General features: G+C 52.8%; 2 protein-coding genes across 8 annotated transcripts in view; both read left to right on the forward strand.

Annotated features, from left to right (window-relative positions):
• The window catches only part of SEMA4B (semaphorin 4B), a 44,862-nt gene extending 23,452 nt beyond the window's left edge, over positions 1-21,410 (forward strand). For 2 of the 7 annotated variants that reach the window (XM_016927412.3, XM_063795360.1), the window contains 13 exons: positions 9,138-9,301; positions 9,466-9,528; positions 11,513-11,611; positions 12,700-12,811; positions 13,085-13,198; positions 13,332-13,483; positions 15,314-15,495; positions 15,593-15,743; positions 16,722-16,932; positions 17,036-17,151; positions 17,408-17,574; positions 19,307-19,392; positions 19,654-21,410. In XM_016927412.3, the coding sequence (XP_016782901.1) occupies positions 9,138-9,301; positions 9,466-9,528; positions 11,513-11,611; positions 12,700-12,811; positions 13,085-13,198; positions 13,332-13,483; positions 15,314-15,495; positions 15,593-15,743; positions 16,722-16,932; positions 17,036-17,151; positions 17,408-17,574; positions 19,307-19,392; positions 19,654-20,393 (2,357 nt within the window). In that variant the 3' untranslated portion in view covers positions 20,394-21,410. Of the gene's footprint in view, positions 1-6,620; positions 6,649-9,122; positions 9,302-9,465; positions 9,529-11,512; positions 11,612-12,699; positions 12,812-13,084; positions 13,199-13,331; positions 13,484-15,313; positions 15,496-15,592; positions 15,744-16,721; positions 16,933-17,035; positions 17,152-17,407; positions 17,575-19,306; positions 19,393-19,653 lie in introns of those variants that run through there. The other 5 variants (XM_054667920.2, XM_054667919.2, XM_063795361.1 and 2 more) reach the window with 4 other exon arrangements.
• On the forward strand, positions 20,725-21,410 carry LOC129137248 (uncharacterized). The gene has a single exon (XM_054667942.1). It carries the CDS (start codon positions 20,725-20,727, stop codon positions 21,328-21,330), a length of 606 nt encoding a protein of 201 aa, XP_054523917.1. The 3' UTR covers positions 21,331-21,410.
• Positions 21,411-21,824: the final 414 nt, after the last annotated feature.

Raw genomic sequence — 21,824 nt, forward strand, 5'->3', positions numbered from 1 at the left:
GCTTTTCTGAAGATCTGGTAAGGTTGGACCCCCATTCCGTGTAGCAGCACATGTCTGGGGCCTAAGTCTTGCGTGTGAAAAAGGGCTAGAGTAAAAGTAGAAGGCAAGAAGCAAGGGAAGGAGTAGGGAGCATGGGGAGAACCCATCTTGATTATTGATGGTCACTGACCCCTAATCTTTGCAGAGCTTTGCACTGCCACGTACTGTGTTTATTTAGTCTTCTCAGCAATCCTGCAAGGCAGCCCTCTCAGGACTGAGAATTTGTTCGGGGTTGCACAGTGGGTCAGTGATCAAGTGAGGATTCACACACATGTCTTGTGCCCCTTCCAGTCCGTGAAGCTTGTTTCCTGTCTCCCTACCATACTTTCAGCTGTCATACTTCCACCTGTCATACTTAATTCTTTTTTTCTTTTTCTTTTTTTTTTTTTGAGATGGGGTCTCACTCTGTCACCCAGGCTGCAGTGGTGAGATCTTGGCTCACTGCAACCTCCACCTCCCAGGCTTAAGCGATCTTCCCACCTCAGCCTCCTGAGTAGCTGGGACCTCAGGCATATGCCACCAGGCCCAGCTAATTTTTGCATTTTTGGTAGAGACAGGGTTTCATCATGTTGCCCAGGCTGGTCTCGAGCTCCTGTCAGCTGTTATACTTCTATGTGTTCAGTGCTTTTGGGAGGGGTCAGAGTGGTAGCAGTGCTTCTCAGACACACTTTTGTGAGTGTGATGCTTCAGGACCTCCACGTTGCCCCATTTTTATCTGGGGCCCCTCTCTGGGCTGGAGCACTCTCACTGGGACTGTGTCATTCATTTGTTTAGTCAACAAACATTTATGGAACAACTGCTGGGAGCTCACCTGACCAGTTGATACAAATATGAATAAGACATGGTCTTGATCTTGAAGATGCTGTCAGCTTGGTGGAAAAGAAGAGCACAAAGACCGGGTGCGGTGGCTCACACCTGTAATCCCAACACTTTGGGAGGCCGAGGCAGGTGGATCAGCTGAGGTCAGGAGTTCAAGACCAGCCTGGCCAACATGGTGAAACCCCATCTCTACTAAAAAAAAAAAAAAAATATATATATATATATATATATATATATATATACACACACAAAAATTAGCCGGGCATGATGGCGGGTGCCTGTAATTCCGGCTACTCAGGAGGCTGAGGCTGAGGCGGAAGAATCGCTTGAACCCAAGGTTCAAGGTTGCAGTGAGCCAAGATCATGCCATTGCACTCCAGCCTGGGCGACAGAGCAAGACTGTCTTAAAAAAAAAAAGAGAGAAGAGCACAGAAAGACCCTCATCATCATCATCAAACATCAAACATTGCCATCATCCGACAGTGTCACCAGTGCACTACAAGACATGTGAACAGGAAATGATGGGCATACGGAGAAGGGCCCTTGCCCAGCCGGGGATTCAGGAAGGCCTCCCGGAGGAGGTGGAACTGAGCCAAGTCTCAAAGGATGAGTGTGAGTTAGTCAAAAGGAAAGCCTTCGGGGTGGAGGGGACTTCCTGAACAGACTGGAGATGAGAATTGGGCCCTTGAGTTGCAGTTCCATGTCACTTGGTCGAACCAAGAGGTGGGTGGGTGGCAAGCACTGGCAAGTTAGGAGCTCGGACGACGAGGTGCTATTGAAGTTTTTAGGCAGAACAGTGACGGCTCCCAGAGAGCCCTCTGGCTGCAGCATAGCAGCTGGCCTGGAGGTGGGAGGCTGGTTGGGAGGCTGCTGTGATGGTGGCCTAGGTGAGAGAGGATGGTGCCAGGCTCAGGACTGCGGTAGTGGGGATGGTGAGGGGAATGGATTTGGAAAATATTGAGAGAAAATTGGCAGGATTTGATTATAGACTGGACTTCTGAGGAAGGAGGATGGTGAGACACCCAGGTGAGTGGTGCCACACACAAACACAAAATGCCAAGCCAGGGAGTGGGACTGGAAGGGGGCGGTGAGGTGGTGGGAGGCACCCACAGAGGCCCCTCTGCACTGTGGGGTCTGGTGTGTTGGAGGAAGATCTGCACTTGGATGAAGAGATTTGGGGATCGCCAGCATCCGCGTCATTGAAGTGATGAGCATGGACGTGTGACCCAGGGGCTTGAACGGAGTTAAGAAGAGCAGGGCCAGGAGCGGACAGACCTAGAGAGCAAGAACATTCAGGAGCAAAGCCTGAGGCAGGAGGGTGGTCAGCAACACAGATGCTGCAGCCAGGTGGCCCAGGGTCAGACGGCATCCCCACCACTCCTCCCAGGGATGACTTGCACCTGAAACAGAGGTAATAAAACACAGCAGCCTTGTGAGGATGACATGACTTAATCCGTTTAAAGGGCTGAGAAAGTGCTCACATACTTTAGCTCTTTGAGGGCTAGAGGCCCAGAAGGCATGTGAGGGAGACACGGAGTGATGCTTGAGACTGGGGGCACAGGTACCTAGAGGACGGGGTGGCGTGGCCCGTGTCTGGGGTCTGTCAGCAAGGCGATCCCTGGGCTCTTGGCAGGGCTGGCACTGCTGAGCGTGGGGCTGGCTGAGGCCCAACTTCTGTGGAGGAGTGAGTGGAAGGTGAGAGGCAGAGATGGCATGGGGTGGCTGTTCTCTTTGGGAGCTTGTCTAAGGCAGGTGGAGGGAGGCACAAAAGTTTCTAGAATGGACATTGGAACAAAAACTGCTTTCTGACAGGTAGAGTTGGTGGCACAGGATTTGGTCTCTGAGGAGATGGGGTGGGAAGTTGAGGTTGTTTATGCCTGATGACCCCGATTTCCTTGGAAGAAGTGGAGACATCTATAAAGGCAGGAAGGCAGACCCAGGGCAGAGGCCCTAGAAGCCGGGTTGTTAGAGGGGAGCCAACCCCTGAGCAGAGGGACTGAGCGTGGCCCTGTGTAGACCTGTGAGCAGGCAGGCGGCAGGCAGGCTCCTAAGGTGACGGCAGTGGTCTGTGCACCCATGGCACAGGCCCTAGGTCGGGACTGGGACTGCCTGGGGGTTCTGGCAGAGGCTCTTCGTCTGCCCACTTGGGGCTGTAGCAATGGCTTTCCGGGGCATGCCCCAGGAGCACGGATGCTGTGAGGCCAGGTTCCCTTGCCCTCGTTGCCACTTTCTTGGTGACCTCAGTCCATGGGAGGACCCTTGGCACACAACACCCCCAACCTCTGCCCAGAGTCCCTGGTCAGGGACTCGACTCTGGCACTGGGCTGGTGTCAGCAGAATGTGGCCCCCTCCTCCATGCTCCATGAGGAAGAAGTGGCTGCCCTGCCCAACACGGGCCGTGTGGAGGAAGGAAGTGCACCCAGGTTGGCAGTGTGTCCCAGTTTCCTGCTGACTGTGGCCCCGTCAGCACTCCTGCCCTGGAGGTGGGGCTGCTGCTGGGGTAAGTGGGTCCAAGGTTCTGGTGACTTATCGTGACATCCCTGGGGACGAAGGGCTACAACAGCCTTTCAGGAGGCTGTCTGGGGACTTGTTCCGCCCAGACCCCTCTCTGAGAGTTGGGGGAGGCCACTGGCTGCCTCCTTGCATTGGAGGCCCCTTCCCCACCGACTCCACAGGGAAGCTGGTGTTTTCTGGCCTGATCCTGCTGGGGCCTGTAGAGGGTGGGATGTTAGGGCCAGGTCAGCGTCTTGCTGCCGTGCCCGGAGCCACAGTAGAGAGAAAGGTGGGGTGGGGCTCTGAGTCACAGCGCTGCTGCAGCTAGCTGGCTGGCCTGGGGTGGGGACTACCCAGGGTGGGGATGGTGCTGAGCCCTATTCCTGTCTCACCCCAGAGAGCTCCAGGCTTCCGGCTGAGTCACAGGGAAGGAGGACCCTTACATGGGGCTGAGGGCTGAGTATTCCCACATCACTTCCTACTCAGAACCCCACTTCCTGGGGTGGGGAGTGGGGACCCTGCAGGTGACTCTTATGTGCCCATTCCATGTGCCGTCTCCCTCCAGGGAGGGACAGGGCAGCCCCAGACCAGCCCCGGTCTGCCTTTTTGAAGGATGATCTGCCTAGTGGGATGCACTGGCCTTGGTGAAGCCCCTGGCTGAAGCCTGTCGGGGTGGAGGGAGAGGGTTCACCCTGAATGGGAAAACCGGCCGCAGCCTCGGCGTGCCCTGCTTTCTTCATACTGGACTAACCCACTGGATAGATGGATTTAGAGGATGTCTGAGCAGCACAGGCAGCCCAGGAGAGCGAGCGAGACACTCTTTGACACAACGGAGAGCATAAAAGCTTAAGACTGACCCCAAGGTGCGCCAGCCCCTCGCAGGAAGTAAAGTGCAGAAACACCCCCACCCCTGCACAAAGAGCACCTAGGAGTGAGTGCGCAAGCGTGGACAAGCCCTGCGGTACCGTGTACACACACACACACACACACACACACACACACACACACACACCACAGGCAAGCTCAGGCAGGGTCCTGCACAGACGTCTGCAGTCGCTCTGGAGGTGACCCAAGCACCTGGGCCCTTAGACAGTAACACCACTCACACCGAGCACAGACCAGCTCGCGCCCACAACACGAGCCTGTGACATGCAAGTCTCCGTTTCTGAGCTGATGCCGTCTGGCTTTGGCCATGAGACCCTCGTGTGACCAGGTGCGTGCCTAAGTTAGAATCGCCCAGGCTAAGTTCGTGAACCCCCTGGATGAGGGAGGCCCGACTCCCGCAAGGAGCTCTGCCCTTCTGGCAGCTCTCACCGGGCCGGATTTTCCTGCGGGGCTTTTGGATTTTGTTTTTGAGTCACTCATTGAGTGTTGGTCGCGTGCCAGACACCATGCCACACTGCAAACCATGTGCAACGTTGTTTTAGCAAAGCTGTCTCAGTAAATGTGGGTTATTATGTATATTATTATTTACATACGTAATCTCATTTTTTCTAATAACAACCCCATGAGGCAAAGTGTTATTATTTTCCCCATTTTACAGATAAGGAAAACGGGGCTTTGAGAGGTTAAGTGGCGTGTCCTGGTGGCACACAGCCAGTAAGTGGTAGAGGATGACTTTGAACCCAGGTCTCTAACTCTACTCTGCACACCATGGCTTTCAGTCTGACTCTCAGGGCAGAGAGATGAGGCAAGTGTGGAAGGGAAGCCCCAGAAGGGGAAAGCCTGGTTAAGGGGCCCTTCACCCCCCTCTCCAAGGCACATTCCCCTTTCTGTCCCTTTGTCGTTTCATTCACTAGGCTAGAGGGCTTGTGGCTGGCTCGTTTGGAGGCCTGGGCTGAACCAGGGACTGGCTGGTCTATAGGTTTCCCCTCCAGCCGGCTGCACTCTGTAGTGCCCGTGGCAGGTTTCCACCCCTTCTCCCAGGCGTAAGTGGGATTGAGTTGCCACCTGGGACTGAGGCTTATCTCTGACTCTTGGCATTTCTTTGTCTGGACAGATTCCAAGGGCGGTCTGCTGCCCAGACTTACAGGGCCTGCCCAGGTGGAAACGCTCTTTTGCAGGTAGATAAGCACGGGCAACCAGCTTATCTGAACCAGCCCTTGCTTCCAGAGAACTATGGAAAAATCCAAAAGATAAGAAGGGACCGCAGTGTCTGTCTTGGTCTCACTCCTCTTGAGACTCCTGTGATCTTTATATGTCTCATTCCTCCCGTGACATGTATGAGAAACTGCAGCTCATTGAGACGATGTCTCTGCTGCCTGACAGAAGGGCCTACTTGAGGGCCGGGCTCGGTGGCTCAGCCACCTGACCCCCGTCATCCTGTTAACTAGTGTCACCCCCACCCAAGGGCTTCCTTCCCCATTTGCTGCCAGTTGTAAAGCTGAGCTTCGGCTGGGCGCGGTGGCTCAGGCCTATAATCCCAGCACTTTGGGAGGCTGAGGCAGGCGGATCACCTGAAGTCAGGAGTATGAGAGACCAGCCTGGCCAACATGATGAAACCCTGACTTTACTGAAAATACAAAAATTAGCTGGGCATGGTGGCAGGCACCTGTAATCCCAGCTTCTTTGGAGGCTGAGGCAGGAGAATCGCTTGAACCTGAGAGGTGTAGGTTGCACCATTGCACTCCAGCCTGGGCAACAAGAGAGAAACTCCGTCTCAAAAAAAAAAAAAAAAGGCTGAGCTGCTGGGCGTGGTGGCTCACGCCTGTAATCCCAGCACTTTGGGAGGCCGAGGCGGGTGGATCACCTGAGGTCAGGAGTTCAAGACCAGCCTGACCAACATGGAGAAACCCCGTCTCTACTAAAAATACTTTGCCGGGCGTGGTGACATATGCCTATAATCCCAGCTACTCAGGAGGCTGAGGCAGGAGAATCGCTTGAACCTGGGAGGCGGAGGTTGCGGTGAGCCAAGATTGTGCTGTTGCACTCCAGCCTGGGCAACAACAGCAAAACACCATCTCAAAAAAAAAAAAAAAAAAAAAAAAGGCTGAGCTTCCCCCAAATGGCTGGTATGTGTTCCTCCTTATGGACATTGAGGATGGAGTAGCTTCATTTCCCATTTTTCTTTGGCCACCAGGAGGCCCAGCACTAAAGGCTCAGCCCTTCTCTACCAGCTGTGCGAGGACTCATTGACCTACTCGTGAATTTTTACTTCCTTGCTGGTGGAGATGTTTTTCTTCAGATTTGGGTTTTCTCTGCTCCTGATTTTAATGTTTATATTTCACTACTTTCTTTTCTTCATGTCTCCCCACCCTTTATGGAACCAGGCTGGGGGTATGTAAAAACACTCCACAGGTAAACACACATGAAGTCATCTTCACAGCTGCTTGATTGGGCGTGTTGCACTTTTTGCTTCCTCAGCTTTGTGAGACTGTTTGTGTGGTCATAACCCACTGGTCCGCTACAACGTGCCTGAGGGTGGTCAGGGTGCTGCTCTTTGCTTGTTTTTGTGTTCTCATCAGCTGCTTAGAATTTTAAAAATAATTTCTCTCCAAACCCTTTAGTTACCCAAAGCATAAACAGTACCCTGGTGGGTAAGTGTGTGTGTGTTTCTTTTTTTTTTTTTCTTTGATTTATATATTTCACATTATATAAGGATAACCTGCTTATTAGAGAATCTAAAAATGATAACAAGTAAAAAAGAAAAGAAAGCTACCTGTAATTCTACCAGGGAGCCCATGTTTTAGTGTTTTGTGATACATCCTTCTGGATTTTTTTCCTATACTTATATTTTTCCCACGAAAAATAGAATTTGACCATACATACTAAATATAACCTGAATTTTCACTTCATGGTAGATAATTCGTGTCTTTCCTTGTTGTTATTCTGCAAAAACAAAAGATACTTAAAATGTGTACCAAGGTCTGGGCGCAGTGGCCCACACCTGTAATCCCAGCACTTCGGGAGGCTGAGGCAGGCGGATTGCTTGAAGCCAGGAGTTCGAGACCAGCCTGGCCAACATGGCAAAACCCTGTCTCTACTAAAAATACAAAAGTTAGCCGGGCATGGTGGCACATGCCTGTAATCCCAGCTACTCGGGAGGCTGAGGCAGAAGAATTGCTCGAACCTGGAAGGCGGAGGTTGCGGTGAGCCGAGATCATGCCAGTGCACTCCAGCCTGGGCAACAGAGTGAGACTCAGTCTCAAAAAATAAATAAAATTTGTATCAAGGATACATGCACGTATATATATATTTTTAAGTATAGAAGGGCTTATTATAAAAAGCAAAAATGTCTGTCCTCCCTCACCCCAGGCCAATTTAAAAGGGACTTTTAATCAATCATTTAGGGTTCTTAGGGTTCTTGTTCTACCATTATTTCCTCCATTTTTTTTTTTTTCTTTTTGAGATGGAGTTTCACTCTTGTTGCCCAGGCTGGAGTGCAATGGTGTGATCTCAGCTCACCGCAACCTCTGCATCCCAGGTTCAAGCGATTCTCCTGCCTCAGCCTCCCGAGTAGCTGGGATTACAGGCATGTGCTACTACGCCTGGCTAATTTTATATTTTTAGTAGAGACGGGATTTCTCCATGTTGGTCAGGCTGGTCTCGAACTCCTGACCTCAGGTGATCCACACCAAAGTGCTGGGATTATAAGTGTGAGCCACCACGCCCAGCCCATTTCCTCCATATTTTTAAGTAAAATACTTACACCACTATTTCTTGGCTTATTTGAATTCCTAACTTTCCCTCACTTACATCTCCCTTCCCTTCCTCCCCCCAACATATTCTGTCACCGTACTGTATTCACTTCCTTTATTGGTTACCTTTGCAATATAAAACAGTACACTTGACCTGTATTTATTATTCCATTAGCCATTGACAGCAGCTTGTGACAACCCTGCTACCATATTATGATGTCTGTCTGTCATCAGTTCTGGTTTCTGAGGTCAAAATTGAAAACACTCCCATTCTGTGTAATAACCATCAGTCTCAAAGACCAGTGCTTTTTTGGGAGGCTGACGCGGGCAGATCACTTGAGTTCAGGAGTTTGAGACCAGCCTGGCCAACATGGTGAAACCCCGTCTCTACTAAAAATACAAAAATTAGCTGGGTGTGATGGTGCATGCCTGTAATACCAGCTACTTGGGAGGCCGAGGCAGGAGAATCACTTGAACCTAGGAGGTGGAGGTTGCAGTGAGCCAAGATCATGCCACTGCACTCCAGCCTGGGCAACAGAGCGAGACTTCGTCTCAAAAAAAAAAGAAAAGCCTGTGCTCAACATTTGCATTACTCTGTCAATGCAAATAGCATTCACTGCAGGGCCCGCTTAACATTTCCTTCTCTTTGGGTCTAATGTCACTCAAAGGAAAGTGTTAAATGTATTTTCCTTTCTTAATATTCTATTATGTGCTGAAAACTCATCACCTTATATTTTAGTTTGCTTGATATTTTGACCATGCCTTTCTTGCCTGTTTTTCTGGAGCTTCTAATACATCATTTTTTTTCCCAGCTGCATAGTATTCAGTTGGATTGAGGCATCATAATTTATTTTGACAAGGTCCCCTCTGGTTGGACGGACTCTTTGGTTTTCAGTTTTTTATTAAATTGAAGGGTGCCGTAGTAAGTATCCTTGTACATACATCTCTGCATCATTTCTTATGTAATGTTTGAGAGTCCAGGAATGCTGCTCGCCCATCAAACCTGATCCCCCTGCCCCCAGCCCCTTGCCATTGCCACCCTTTGCCTTGCTGATTACCTTCCTTTAAACCAGTCCATCTAAAGGTTGGTGTTAAGAGGCTTCCCGTGGGAGGGGTGGCCCCAGGTAATATCCATCTTCCTCTCCCCAGGCTCTGAAGAGCGGCCATTCCTCAGATTCGAAGCTGAAAACATCTCCAACTACACAGCCCTTCTGCTGAGCAGGGATGGCACGACCCTGTACGTGGGTGCTCGAGAGGCCCTCTTTGCACTCAATAGCAACCTCAGCTTCTTGCCAGGCGGGGAGTACCAGGAGGTGAGAGATGTTGCCTGGAGTTGGCTAGGCTGGGCAGAGGACCACAGAGGGAAGATGGACGGGAAGCTTGACCTTCTGGGTCCAAGGATGATGCCGATGGGAGAGGAGGGAGGCTCAGCAAACCCTCCATTTTGTCCACTACCTTCCCCTTTCTCATTCCCCAGCTGCTTTGGGGTGCAGACGCAGAGAAGAAACAGCAGTGCAGCTTCAAGGGCAAGGACCCACAGGTGAGCCCACACCTGGAAGGGAGCTGAGCTGCAGGAGGGATGGAGGGTGGTGGACTTCCATCCAGGCCAGAGGCGGGAGGTGGGAGCAGATACAGCCAGGTATGGTGAGAAGGGCATAAGCTTCTGAGATGGCCAGGCCTGGGTTTGAATCCCAGCACTACACTTACATCTCTACGACCTTCGACAAGTAGATTCACCTGTGTAAGCCTTAGTGGGCCCACCTGTAAAATGGGGATAATGATCCGGTCTCACTGGGCTTACAGTGAGGATCCAGGAAGCCAATAGGTGTAAGGCACCTGGCTCATAGATACAAGGACTAACAAGTCAGCTTCCAGCGTGAACAGGGATTGGGTGGGGTGAGAGTTGTGTCCCTCTGCAGATGATTCCTGATGTAGCACATCTGACAGATTCTGGTGTGGTTTTGGCCAAAGCACAGGATGAAATCTGGTTCAACCCAGGTTCTCCTGGAGGACTCATGATCATCCCCAGAGGCCTCCTGCTCCTGCTCCTAAGTGCAGCAGGTGCTGGGTAAGGTGAGGGCAAAAGAGTGCTGGACTTGGGATCAAGACACAGGTTCAAGTCCTGGCTGCCATTCTGTTATTCAGCTAACATTGATGAAGCACGCACTCTGTGTCCATGCACTTTTAGGTACTGGAGATTTAATTGTGAAAAAGCTGGCTTGGCACAGTGGCTCACGCCTGTAATCCCAGCACTTTGGGAGGCTGAGGCAGGTGGATCACAAGGTCTCCTCCTCATGGTCTCCTGAGTGTCTCAGGAGTTCGAGACCAGCCTGGCCAACATAGTGAAACTCCGTCTCTACTAAAAATACAAAAAACATTAGCCAGGCATGGTGGCAGGCGCCTGTAGCCCCAGCTACCTGGGAGGCTGAAGCAGGAGAATCGCTTGAACCTGGGAGGCAGAGGTTGCAGTGAGCCGAGATCGCGCCACTGCACTCCAGCCTGGATGACAGAGTGAGACTGTGTTTCAAAAAAAAAAAAAAAAAGAAAGAAAAAGAAAAAGTAGTCAGTTTACAAATGTTATTGGCGGGGGGTGGGATGGAATAAGGTGGTCAGGTTACATTTCATTAAAAAAGTGACATTTGAGCCAAGATCAGGAGAGAGTGAGGAGCTGACAGTGGCATATCTGGAGGAGGGGCAGGACTTTTGATTTCACTCTGAGGGAGGTATTTGGGAGGCCAGGGGAAGGCTGAACAGAGATGTGACATGGTCTCACCTGTGTACTAAGAGGGTCACTCTGGCTACTGTGGTAGAGTAGCCTCCATGGGGAAGGACAGGAGGAGGGAGAGCAGTGAGGGGCGAGTGATGGTGGTGGCTCGGACCAGGGAGAAATACTCAGATTCCGGATGCATTTTGAAGATGGAGCCACCAGGATTTCTGGGTGGGAAATTATGGGGTATGACCGACAAGAAGAGTCAAGGCTGACTGGGTTTAGGGCCTCAGCGACTGAAAAGACAGAATTAATGAAAGTGGCAAGATCTCAGGGGGAAGCATGTGTTTTAGGGAGGACCAGAAAGAAGCTTGGTTGCAGGTGCCAGTTAGATACCCCATTTGAAGGTGATGCATGAATCTGGGGTTCAGGGTTCAGGGCTGAGCATTCCTCCTGCTCTGGGCTGTGGCTTCATCAGCTCCCAGCTTGGTTGGGAGGGGCCTGTGGCTTCTGAAGAGGACGCTGCTGGGGAACAGTACAACTCAACGGGGTAGGATTCTGTGCCCTCACCCCTAGGCCAAAGGAAAGTTTGCCAGTCACAAAACTAGCTGAGCCCCTGGGCTCCCTGCAGCACACACTCTATGCACGCTCCACTGTGCCCCAGAAAACCTGGGGGTTCTTTGTTCCTAGACTTGAGTGCCCCATCCCCAGTCCTGGGAGCAGAGGCCGGGCCTGGGTGTGGTAGGGAGGGCTCGGCAGTGCCCCCTGGTGGCATGCTTGGTCGTGGGACTGATATCCCCTCGCTCCTTCCCCGCAGCGCGACTGTCAAAACTATATCAAGATCCTCCTGCCGCTCAGCGGCAGTCACCTGTTCACCTGTGGCACAGCAGCCTTCAGCCCCATGTGTACCTACATCGTGAGTGACCTGTCCTCAGCCCTGAGGCTGACCTGGGAACTGCCCCTCTTTCTGCCCCAGGGATCCTGTTCTGTAGCATAGACCCCTGAGGAAAGGCAGGGCCCAGAGGGAGGTTTCTAGGTACCACTGGCCTCCAAGAGCCCTGAGGTCCCACACCCTGGCACAAAGCTCAGCCCTGACAGCCATGTCTCCCTGTGCGGGGAGGCGGGGGCACATGCAGTCACTTACCCATGAAGATCCTGTGCCACCCACGCCTTGCTGGCCTCTCCTGCTTCTTCCAGCATCTCTCCCTCTCCTTTGCTTGATTCTCTTGTCTTACCTTGTACACCCCCTCCTCAGCACACACCCCTAGCAGAGGGTGGCATTTGATGCTGTGTGTTGGAGCCCAGCTTTGGGGTCAGACACACCTGGGTTTGAATCACATTGCTGCCCCTTCCATGCTCACATCATTTTATTTCTTTTTTCTTTTTCTTTTCTTTTTTTTTTTTTTTTTGAGATGGAGTCTCGCTCTGTCGCCCAGGCTGGAGTGCAGTGGCACGATCTTGGCTCACTGCAAGCTCTGCCTCCCAGGTTCACGCCATTCTCCTGCCTCAGCCTCCCGAGTAGCTGGGACTACAAGTGCCCGCCACCACGCCTGGCTAATTTTTTCTATTTTTTGGTAGAGAGGGGGTTTCACTGTGTTAGCCAGGATGGTCTTGATCTCCTGACCTCGTGATCCACCCTCCTCGGCCTCCCAGAGTGCTGGGATTACAGGCGTGAGCCACCGCGCCCGGCCAGGCTCACATCATTTTCTCAGCCTCACCTCCTCCGCCAGGTGGGTCTGATAATGTGTCCCGCGTCGGGTCACTGTGAGGCAGTGCGGCACTGTGTCTGGGTGAGGCCTCTCCAGAGGCCGACTGTCCAGGTTCAAACCCTTCGGCACCGTGTCCTGGCTGAGAAGGACGGCCTCCCTGACACCTGACCCCTTCTGTCCCGCACACCTCACCTGCCTGCAGAGTTGCCTTCTCCTGCACGCCTCTCTCTTTCTCACCAAGCCTGCTCCTCATTCCCTGGAGTGCCCCTGAGCCCATGTGTCCGCCCTCCTGCAGAACGTGGAGAACTTCACCCTGGCAAGGGACGAGAAGGGGAATGTCCTCCTGGAAGATGGCAAGGGCCGTTGTCCCTTCGACCCGAATTTCAAGTCCACTGCCCTGGTGGTTGGTGAGTGTTGAGGGCAGGATGGGTTCACTGAGGTTCCATGTAGGGGCACGCAGGGCTAGAGGGCTAGCTTTGGACAGGCTGAGTCCATGCCATGCTTATTTCCAAGGGGACAGAATGGCCAGGGGCTTGCCTTGGGTTTGGTTTTTCCAAGTTCCAGCTTCCTTCTCTGCCCACCACAGGCAAAACGGGCAGTGCTGGGGTCACTCTGGGCCCTGAGCAGGGAGAAGGGGCCGCGCGGAGGAGCCCATTCCCATGGGAATGTTTTCTTGGCAGATGGCGAGCTCTACACTGGAACAGTCAGCAGCTTCCAAGGGAATGACCCGGCCATCTCGCGGAGCCAAAGCCTTCGCCCCACCAAGACCGAGAGCTCCCTCAACTGGCTGCAAGGTGAAGTCCTCTTGCCACCACCCAGAGGGCAGGGATCCTGTTCACCCGGCCCTAGAAGGGGGCACTTTCCCCCAGCTTGGCCTGTCTCCAGGGTTCCTGGGCTGACTCTGAGCTCCTGACCTGGTCCCTACAGACCCAGCTTTTGTGGCCTCAGCCTACGTTCCTGAGAGCCTGGGCAGCTTGCAAGGCGATGATGACAAGATCTACTTTTTCTTCAGCGAGACTGGCCAGGAATTTGAGTTCTTTGAGAACACCATTGTGTCCCGCATTGCCCGCATCTGCAAGGTGAGGGGAACGGGCTGACAGGGTGGCCACCCCAGGGACCTCAAAGCCTCCACAGCTGCAAGATCACCCACATCCATGCATGGCCTTTCCCATCCCCCAAGGAGTACAGCTTGGCTAACAGCTTTTCTCTCTCACCTTTTAAATTAAAATATCTTACTACTTTTTTTTTTTTTTTTCTTTTTCTTTTTAGACAGGATCTTTGCTCTGTCACCCAGGCTGGAGTGCAGTGGCACAATCACGGTTCACTGCAGCCTCGACCTCCTGGGCTCAAGCAGTTCTCCTACCTCAGCCTCCCGAGTAGCTGAGACTACAGGTGTGCGCCCCCATGCCCAGCTAATTTTTGTATTTTTTGTAGAGATGGGGTTTTACCACGTTGCCCGGGCTGGTCTCAAACTCCTGGGCTCAAACAATCCACCCACCTCGGCTTCCCAAAGTGCTGGGATTATAGGCATGAGCCACTGCACCCAGCCTTTTTTTTTTCTTTTTTTTTTTTTAACTTAAAAAATGTGAAAATAGCCGGGCATGTTGGCTCACGCCTGTAATCCCAGCACTTTGGGAGGCCGAGGTGGGTGGATCACCTGAGGTCAGGAGTTTGAGACCAACCTGGCCAACATGGTAAAACCCCATCTCTACTAATAATACAAAAGTTAGCTGGGCGTGGTGGTGCACGCCTGTAATCCTAGCTACTCAGGAGGCTGTGGCAAGAGAATCGCTTGAACCTGGGAGGTGGAGGTTGCAGTGAGCCGAGATGGTGCCACTGCACTCCAGCCTGGGTGACAGAGCAAGACTGTCTCAAAAAAAAAAAAAAAAAAAAAAAAAAAGTGAAAATAGAAAACTGTACACACAAAAATCACTTACAAGTTAAAGAGGCACTGTAGCATCAGCTGGAGAGCACAGACCCTGGAGGCCAACTGCCAAGTTCAAACCCTGCTGGCCTAGGATCTTGGGCAAGTCCCTCACCCCCTTGGTTAACAGTTTCCTCTTCTGTTAAATAGGAATAATAACACTGACCTCAGAGTTGTTATGTGAATTATTAATCCACGCAAAGCTCTTAGAAATGTGGTGGGCAGTGACTAAATGTGAACTATGAATGTTATTACCCCACCACCCCAGCACAAGAAGGAGTCACTGGTATCATTTTAGAATGCCCCCTCCAAATCTTTTTTTTTTTTTTTTTTTTTGGCATATGTGTAACTCTGTGTGTGTGTGTGTGTGTGTGTGTATGTGTATATATATATATACATTTTTTTTTTCCTTTTTGAGACAGGGTCTCACTTTGTCACCCAGGCTGGCGTGCAGTGGTGAGATTTCACTGCAACCTCCGCTGCCCAATCTCAAGCAATCCTCTCACCTCAGCCCCTCATGTAGCTGGGACTACCAGCGTGCACCACCACGGCCAGCTAATTTTTTTGTGTTTTTAGCAGAGACAGGGTCTCAAACTCCTGAGCTCAAGTGATCCACCCGCCTTGGCCTCCCAAAGTGCTGGAATTATAGGCATTAATAATATAAGTACAGTCCCGACCTTGTACTTATATTATTAACTCACTCAGGAACGTGGCATTAGGCTATATTGGGGTCCTTTGGCTTCCTTATTTGCTCAGCAGTGAATCGCGTCCATATTTAGGAAGGCTCTGCTTAGTCACAGTAAGGACCATCCTCCTGATGGATGCGTACACCGCTCTTCCTGACTTTAGATGGAACTTGGTCCTGGCCTTCTCCTGCCCTTCAGTCCTGGTGTCTGGGGTGGGTCCATCGAGGCAGTCCTGTGCCGTGCATCCCCGTCATGGCTCAGCGTGTGCCTAAGCCCAGCCCATCCGCCTCTCCCTCCAGGGCGATGAGGGTGGAGAGCGGGTGCTGCAGCAGCGCTGGACCTCCTTCCTCAAGGCCCAGCTGCTGTGCTCACGGCCCGACGACGGCTTCCCCTTCAACGTGCTGCAGGACGTCTTCACGCTGAGCCCCAGCCCCCAGGACTGGCGTGACACCCTTTTCTATGGGGTCTTCACTTCCCAGTGGTAGGGCCTCCAGACCTCGCTGGAGATGGAAGGGTGAAGGGTGGCTGGGACTGGGGCCCCCAGGGCTCCTGGGTTAATCTGGTTATTTCCTCTGCAGGCACAGGGGAACTACAGAAGGCTCTGCTGTCTGTGTCTTCGCCATGAAGGATGTGCAGAGAGTCTTCAGCGGCCTCTACAAGGAGGTGAACCGTGAGACGCAGCAGTGGTACACCGTGACCCACCCGGTGCCCACACCCCGGCCTGGAGCGGTGGGTACTGGCTCCCTGCACCCAGAAGGGGTGCTGGGAAGATGTGGGTCCCCACACCATGCTGGGAGCAAGGCTGCCTAGCCTCGGGCAGATCACTTGGCTTCTCTGAATCTGTTTTCTCATCTTTAATATGGGGATATAGGCCCAGGCCTGCTTGTGTACTGGTTAGATATAACTATGAATGTCAGAATATCTTCAGTTCTGTTTCAGGATACAAGTGTGTCCCCATCAGGGCACTTGCTGCAGGCTGTTATAATCATCTCTTCACTTGGTCCTCTCCCCTACTCAGCTGCAAGCTCCTTATTTAATTATCAAGTGACTGAATGGGCAAGCTGTGGGGAAATAATCCTTTCTTCCTCCCTTCTAGCCTAACGGGCTACCCTGATAGCAGACCTTGAGACAAGGATATACGTGCCAAATAGTTTATTAGGGAGGTGATGCCAGGAAGCAGCATGAAGGAATAGGAAGGTTGAGAGGAGGAGGGAGGGAAACCAAAAGAGGGTGTGTCAGCAAGCCGCTGTTGCTGTGGGCAGCTGGAGCTGGGTCCTGCTGGAGCCCCTGACAGATGGTGTGGAGCACGTCTCAGAATTTCAGGAAGCCTCAGTCCGGGCAGGAAAGAACTGCCGACTGCACTGGGACGCTCTGCCCGGCCAGGGCTTCCTGAGAGCACTGGTGAAGGGTGCAGAGGAGCAGGGAGTGTGGTCCTGGTTCTTGAGGCCCCTGGGCATATGAGGCTGGGGTGGTGGGCAGGGAGGAGGCACAGCAAGGAAGCCCTCCAAGCACTCGGTTTCCCCACACCCTGGGCTTTGTCCTTGCTCCCTCAGATGTGCACACTGGCTCTGTAGAGCACTGCCAGGGATGTGCCCTGGCTCCGGGCGGGGGGACAGACACCGCTACTGTCCACTGGGGAAGCAGGGCCCGCATCCTGCCTGCCACCCCGAGGTGTGGTTGGCCTCACACTGCTGCTTTCTCCTCCAGTGCATCACCAACAGTGCCCGGGAAAGGAAGATCAACTCATCCCTGCAGCTCCCAGACCGCGTGCTGAACTTCCTCAAGGACCACTTCCTGATGGACGGGCAGGTCCGAAGCCGCATGCTGCTGCTGCAGCCCCAGGCTCGCTACCAGCGCGTGGCTGTACACCGCGTCCCTGGCCTGCACCACACCTACGATGTCCTCTTCCTGGGCACTGGTAAGTGTGTGCAGCCCAGCAGACTCAGGGGAAGGGGTGCACGTGGCTGGTGGGTCATGGGCAGTGGGCTCCACCCAGGGCCTGAGTCCTGTCCACACCCCAGGTGACGGCCGGCTCCACAAGGCGGTGAGCGTGGGCCCCCGGGTGCACATCATTGAGGAGCTGCAGATCTTCTCATCGGGACAGCCCGTGCAGAATCTGCTCCTGGACACCCACAGGGTGAGCAGGCCAACGAGGAATCCTGGCAGGGTACTTGGGGGTGCCCTCCATTAGCACCAAGCAGTCCCCACCCAGCTTCTCCTCCCTTGCCTCAGGAGGATGGAAAGATAAAGGATCCAGTCATGAGCTATTAGAAAGTGGGGTCGCCGGTTACATAACAGGCCTCTTGGGGGTGGCTCTGGGAGGCATACAAGCCGGGTGGCCATGGGTGATGGCCCTGGCTGCCCGTTTCTCATCCCCGTGTCTGGCTGCGCAGGGGCTGCTGTATGCGGCCTCACACTCGGGTGTAGTCCAGGTGCCCATGGCCAACTGCAGCCTGTACCAGAGCTGTGGGGACTGCCTCCTCTCCCGGGACCCCTACTGTGCCTGGAGCGGCTCCAGCTGCAAGCACGTCAGCCTCTACCAGCCTCAGCTGGCCGCCAGGTGAGCACTCCCAAAGGCCCCTTCCCATCTGTCCAGCCCTGCACAGGTGACCTCAGAGCACCATCCTGGGCCCTCCTCTGGACTGCCACACGGCCTCGTTTATGTCCACTGTCTCAGCATAATTATTAATTAGCTCTCCTGCTTCCTCTCAAGTGCAATTCAGACAGGAAATTATTTGTTTATCTTGGCTACCTGTAAAATGAGGACATGATTTGGTAAAGTATGAAATACCACAGCTTTGAAACCTTGCAGGAAAATGTGGATTAGCATGTGAATGTGCTTTAGTAATAGTAGGGCTAGGAAACAGTCCATTAACAAACCCAGTAAAAATTGGTTTCAGAATAACCTATTTGGATTATAAAATGTTCATTTAGAAAATAGCGATGAACACAAAGCAAAACTACCCCTCATCCCACCACCTAGAGAGAATCGCAGTGAGATTTTGATATATTATCCTCTCAGGTTTTACTACATATGTGTATAGATAACAAAAATCCTTTTATTTTATTTCATTTCATTTCATTTATCTTGTTTTGAGACTCGCTCTGTCGCCCAGGCTGGAGTGCAGTGGCACAATCTCGGTTCACTGCACCCTCTGCCTCCTGGGTTCAAGCGATTCTCCTGCCTCAGCCTCCCAAGTAGCAGGGATTACAGGTGCCCGCCACCACGCCCGGCTAATTTTTGTATTTATAGTGGAGGCAGGGTTTCACCATGTTGGCCAGGCTGGTCTCGAACTCCTGACCTCAAATGATCCACCCACCTTGGGCTCCCAAAGTGCCGGGATTACAGCCATGAGCCACCGCGTCTGGCCAAACATTCATATATTTTATATAACATTGGCAACTGTCCTGTTTGTAGCGTTCTTGCTTCACATATGGATACACCTGGTGTCAGTTTTTACAAAAACCAAGTGAGTTTTGGTGCGTATGCCAGGAGGGACACCCCAGAATGTTAACTGTCATGATCACTGGCTGGTAGATGCTGTGATTTTTGTAGTGTTTTCATCCTTCATGCCTGGTTGACTTATCTGTCTCCTGAGTGTATCCAGAATTACTGTCCTTTATTTTTTATTACACAGATGTATGCATGTGCACTGTTTAAAAAAAAAGATGAGAACACATCAAAAAAATTTTTAATTAAAAAAAAGAAAAAAAGAGAGCGATCTATACATACAGATCCCAGCTGTCCTTCCAGTCTTTTTCTGAGGGTACACACTACTTTTTATTATTATTTTTTGAGACAGGGTCTCTCTGTGTTGCTCAGGCTGGAGTGTAGTGGTGTGATTACAGCTCACTGCAGCCTTGGCCTCCTGGGCTCAAGCAATCGATCCTCCAACCTCAGCCTCCTGAGCAGGTGGAACCACAGGCGTGCGCCACCATGCCTGGCTAATTTTTCTATTTTTTGTAGAGATGGGGTCTCGCTATGTTGCCCAGGTGGTCTTGAACTCCTGGGCTCAAGCGATCTACCGGCCTTGGCCTCCCAAAGTGCTGGGATTACAGGCGTGAGCCACCATGCCTGGCCCACTGAGGGTACATACTGTTTATGTAATTAAGGGAAGTGTTATCTTAGCTTTGACTTGAAATAATGTGTAGACAGAGGAGATGCTGACTCCTGTGGGTGGGGAATCAGCTCAGGAAAGGCCCTTGCCCAGGCCCAAGTCTGCAGTGAGGGGTGAGGGAATGTGAGCTCAGGGGACTTCCTGGCCAATCCCAGAATTCTCTCTGGCCCTCAGGCCGTGGATCCAGGACATCGAGGGAGCCAGCGCCAAGGACCTTTGCAGCGCGTCTTCGGTTGTGTCCCCGTCTTTTGTACCAACAGGTGAGGTGCCCCCTCAAAAGGTGGAGGAGAGAGGTGGGGACAAGTGTGCTTGGAAGGCTCCCCCAGGCACAGATGTTGTAAATGCCTTTCCTCACTTCCTTGCCCCCTACCCCTGTAAGCAGGTCCCCAGGAAGACCCAGTCCCAGGGGTCCCCGGAGTTGCCCATCGTGGCACCAGGGGCATAGCCCAGAGAGAGGCAGGGGAGCTTGGAGCTACTGTGGACGCTGGCACCCCCCTACCCCATGCCTTTTCTGCCTACAGGGGAGAAGCCATGTGAGCAAGTCCAGTTCCAGCCCAACACAGTGAACACTTTGGCCTGCCCGCTCCTCTCCAACCTGGCGACCCGACTCTGGCTACGCAACGGGGCCCCCGTCAATGCCTCGGCCTCCTGCCACGTGCTACCCACTGGGGACCTGCTGCTGGTGGGCACCCAACAGCTGGGGGAGTTCCAGTGCTGGTCACTAGAGGAGGGCTTCCAGCAGCTGGTAGCCAGCTACTGCCCAGAGGTGGTGGAGGACGGGGTGGCAGACCAAACAGATGAGGGTGGCAGTGTACCCGTCATTATCAGCACATCGCGTGTGAGTGCACCAGCTGGTGGCAAGGCCAGCTGGGGTGCAGACAGGTCCTACTGGAAGGAGTTCCTGGTGATGTGCACGCTCTTTGTGCTGGCCGTGCTGTTCCCAGTATTATTCTTGCTCTACCGGCACCGGAACAGCATGAAAGTCTTCCTGAAGCAGGGGGAATGTGCCAGCGTGCACCCCAAGACCTGCCCTGTGGTGCTGCCCCCCGAGACCCGCCCACTCAACGGCCTAGGCCCCCCTAGCACCCCACTCGATCACCGAGGGTACCAGGCCCTGTCAGACAGCCCCCCGGGGGCCCGAGTCTTCACTGAGTCAGAGAAGAGGCCACTCAGCATCCAAGACAGCTTCGTGGAGGTATCCCCAGTGTGCCCCCGGCCCCGGGTCCGCCTTGGCTCGGAGATCCGTGACTCTGTGGTGTGAGAGCTGACTTCCAGAGGACGCTGCCCTGGCTTCAGGGGCTGTGAATGCTCGGAGAGGGTCAACTGGACCTCCCCTCCGCTCTGCTCTTCATGGAACACGACCGTGGTGCCCAGCCCTTGGGAGCCTTGGAGCCAGCTGGCCTGCTGCTCTCCAGTCAAGTAGCGAGGCTCCTACCACCCAGATACCCAAACAGCCATGGCCCCAGAGGTCCTGGCCAAATATGGGGGCCTGCCTAGGTTGGTGGAACAGTGCTCCTTATGTAAACTGAGCCCTTTGTTTAAAAAACAATTCAAAATGTGAAACTAGAGTGAGAGGGAAGAGATAGCATGGAATGCAGCACACACGGCTGCTCCAGTTCATGGCCTCCCAGGGGTGCTGGGGATGCATCCGAAGTGGTTGTTTGAGACAGAGTTGGAAACCCTCACCAACTGGCCTCTTCACCTTCCACCTTATCCCGCTGCCACCGGCTGCCCTGTCTCACTGCAGATTCAGGACCAGCTTGGGCTCCGTGCGTTCTGCCTTGCCAGCCAGCCGAGGATGTAGTTGTTGCTGCCATCATCCCACCACCTCAGGGACCAGAGGGCTAGGTTGGCACTGCGGCCCTCACCAGGTCCTGGGCTCGGACCCAACTCCTGGACCTTTCCATCCTGTATCAGGCTGTGGCTACACGAGAGGACAGCGTGAGCTCAGGAGAGATTTAGTGACAATGTACGCCTTTCCCTCAGAATTCAAGGAAGAGACTGTTGCCCGCCTTCCTCCATTGTTGCGTGAGAACCCGTGTGCCCCTTCCCACCATATCCACCCTCGCTCCATCTTTGAACTCAAACACGAGGAACTAACTGTACCCTGGTCCTCTCCCCCGTCCCCAATTCACCCTCCATCCCTCACCTTCCTCCACTCTAAGGGATATCAACACTGCCCAGCACAGGGGCCCTGAATTTATGTGGTTTTTATATATTTTTTAATAAGATGCACTTTATGTCATTTTTTAATAAAGTCTGAAGAATTATTGTTTAATCCTGGCTCTTCCTCTTCAAGGACAGTTGCTTTTTGAGGTAGGTCTAGTCTTCTGAGTTCTGAGAGGTTCTGAACCTCCTCTTTGCAGGGTCAAGGGAGCCAGAGTCAGCCTAGCCTGGTCAGCAACGTCTCCCTGTGGGGCAGCTCTGAGGTGGGGAGCTTAACGCACTGATAGGCGGAGGCAGGGGGTTCGTTGTGTTTACCTCAACCCCTTTATTCTGCATCCCCAATTCAGTTTAGCAAGGGTAGGGACACAAGGGATGGGATGGGATGGGGGCCCTTTATTAAAGTTTTTAATTCTTCAAATCATGCAGTAAAATAGACTTTACTGATGTACGGTTCTTTACATTTTGATGCATGCAGAGACTCATCTAACCACCACCCCAATCAGGATACAGGCGAGTACCACACCTC

The sequence above is a fragment of the Pan troglodytes genome, chromosome 16 (genome assembly GCF_028858775.2).
Source record: "Pan troglodytes isolate AG18354 chromosome 16, NHGRI_mPanTro3-v2.0_pri, whole genome shotgun sequence".
Taxonomy (NCBI): Eukaryota; Metazoa; Chordata; class Mammalia; order Primates; family Hominidae; genus Pan; species Pan troglodytes.

What these genes read in the sequence shown, in the direction of transcription:
- LOC129137248 (XM_054667942.1), top strand. Translation starts at nt 20,725, where the DNA reads ATGCAGCACACACGGCTGCTCCAGTTCATGGCCTCCCAGGGGTGCTGG.